The sequence below is a fragment of the Solanum stenotomum genome, chromosome 10 (genome assembly GCF_019186545.1).
Source record: "Solanum stenotomum isolate F172 chromosome 10, ASM1918654v1, whole genome shotgun sequence".
Taxonomy (NCBI): domain Eukaryota; kingdom Viridiplantae; phylum Streptophyta; class Magnoliopsida; order Solanales; family Solanaceae; genus Solanum; species Solanum stenotomum.
In genome coordinates this window covers 31540653-31542308 of record NC_064291.1, presented here as the reverse complement: position 1 = coordinate 31542308, position 1656 = coordinate 31540653, and the positions used below count along the sequence as shown (strand labels likewise).

The window sequence follows — 1656 nt, the reverse complement described above, 5'->3', positions numbered from 1 at the left end:
ATGCGCGATTTGGACAAGTTATCTATTTCTCGTGGAACCCAGTTTGACAAAAATATAGACAATCCTCCTCACTCTAACCAAACAACCATGCCAAACAATCCCCCAACCAATGTAACCCAACTCGAACCCACTCATCCGAATATCTTCCCGCCACTTCATGCCCAAAATACCCAAATCCCATTTTACCACTACCACCAACAAACTAAACCAACCATTCCAGAACCAATTCTGAATGCAAACCCTTCATATACTCCCGAAAATAATCACCTCAACCCCATATATGTGGAAACTGCTCCCTTGACCCATAACTACCATGAATCAGAGTCCTCCCAAAAGGACATTCTGATAAAAACCCTGACCGAGAGATTAGATAACTTAGCCAGCAGGGTACAACATGTGGAAGGAAGCAAGAGATTGGGAGGACTGAGCTACGAGGATTTATGTATACATCCCGACGTAGAACTGCCTGAAGGATACAAACTTCCAAAGTTTGAACTGTTTAATGGCATTGGAGATCCCAAAGCCCACCTGCGAATGTACTGTGATAAGCTTGTAGGGGTAGGGAGAGATGAGAGGATACTCATGAAGTTGTTTATGAGAAGTCTCACCGAAGAGGCTCTATCCTGGTATATCGAACAAGACCCTCGAAAATGGAATGAGTGGGTAGACATGGCAACAGACTTCATAAACAAGTTTGGATTTAATGTAGAAAATGCACCTGACTGGTTCTACATCCAAAACCTGAAGAAAAAGCCTAGTGAATCCTTCAGGGATTACGCCATAAGATGGAGGTCTGAGGCGGCCAAGGCCAGACCTCCCATGGAGGAATCTCAGATGAAAGATTATATCATCCGTGCCCAAGAGCCACAATATTATGACAGGATGATGCTTGTAGCTGAGAAGAGCTTCGCTGAAATTATCAAATTAGGTGAAAGAATCGAAGAAGGCATAAGAAATGGGACCATCATCAACCTAGAGGCCCTACAAGCCACCAACAAAGCTCTGCAATCTGGGGGAATGGTAGAAAATCGAAAGAAAATAGGCTCAGTTATGATGGCTCGAGGAACCAGAACCCCTTATAAGTATCAATCAACAACCCCACCTCCATCTCTATATTCCCAAACTCCATATCCTTCAGCTCCACCACCTATATCTCCCAACCCCATGCCAGTATATTACCAAAATGCTCCTCTTCAATATCAACAAACTTCATATCCTGTCTATAATGCCCAGCCATCATACTTCCAAACCCCACCACCTACTCAAACACCAAACTATCAAAACCGACCACCATATGAAAGAAGACCTGCGAAGAACCATACCTCTCTGGCTGAGCCCATAGCCCGACTTTATGAGAGACTGAAAGAGGCTGACTATGTCACCCCAGTTCCTGCATTGCCTGTGGATGTTCGCACAAAATGGTATGACCCTAACAAGGTTTGTGCCTACCATTATGGGATGAAAGGTCACACTACCGAAGTTTGTAGAGCCCTGAAAGATAAGGTTCAAATGCTGATTGATACTAAGGCCATCCAACTCAAAGATCCAGCACCAAATGTTGCAAGCAACCCTCTGCCTAACCATCAGGTCAACATGGTAGAAGTTGATGATACCTCGGATTGGGAGAAATCCATTTGGATCTTTGAGCCAGAATAA

General features: G+C 44.1%; 1 protein-coding gene across 1 annotated transcript; it reads left to right on the top strand.

Annotated features, from left to right (window-relative positions):
• Positions 1-1656, top strand: LOC125842900 (uncharacterized). The gene has a single exon (XM_049522180.1). It carries the CDS (start codon positions 1-3, stop codon positions 1654-1656), a length of 1656 nt encoding a protein of 551 aa, XP_049378137.1.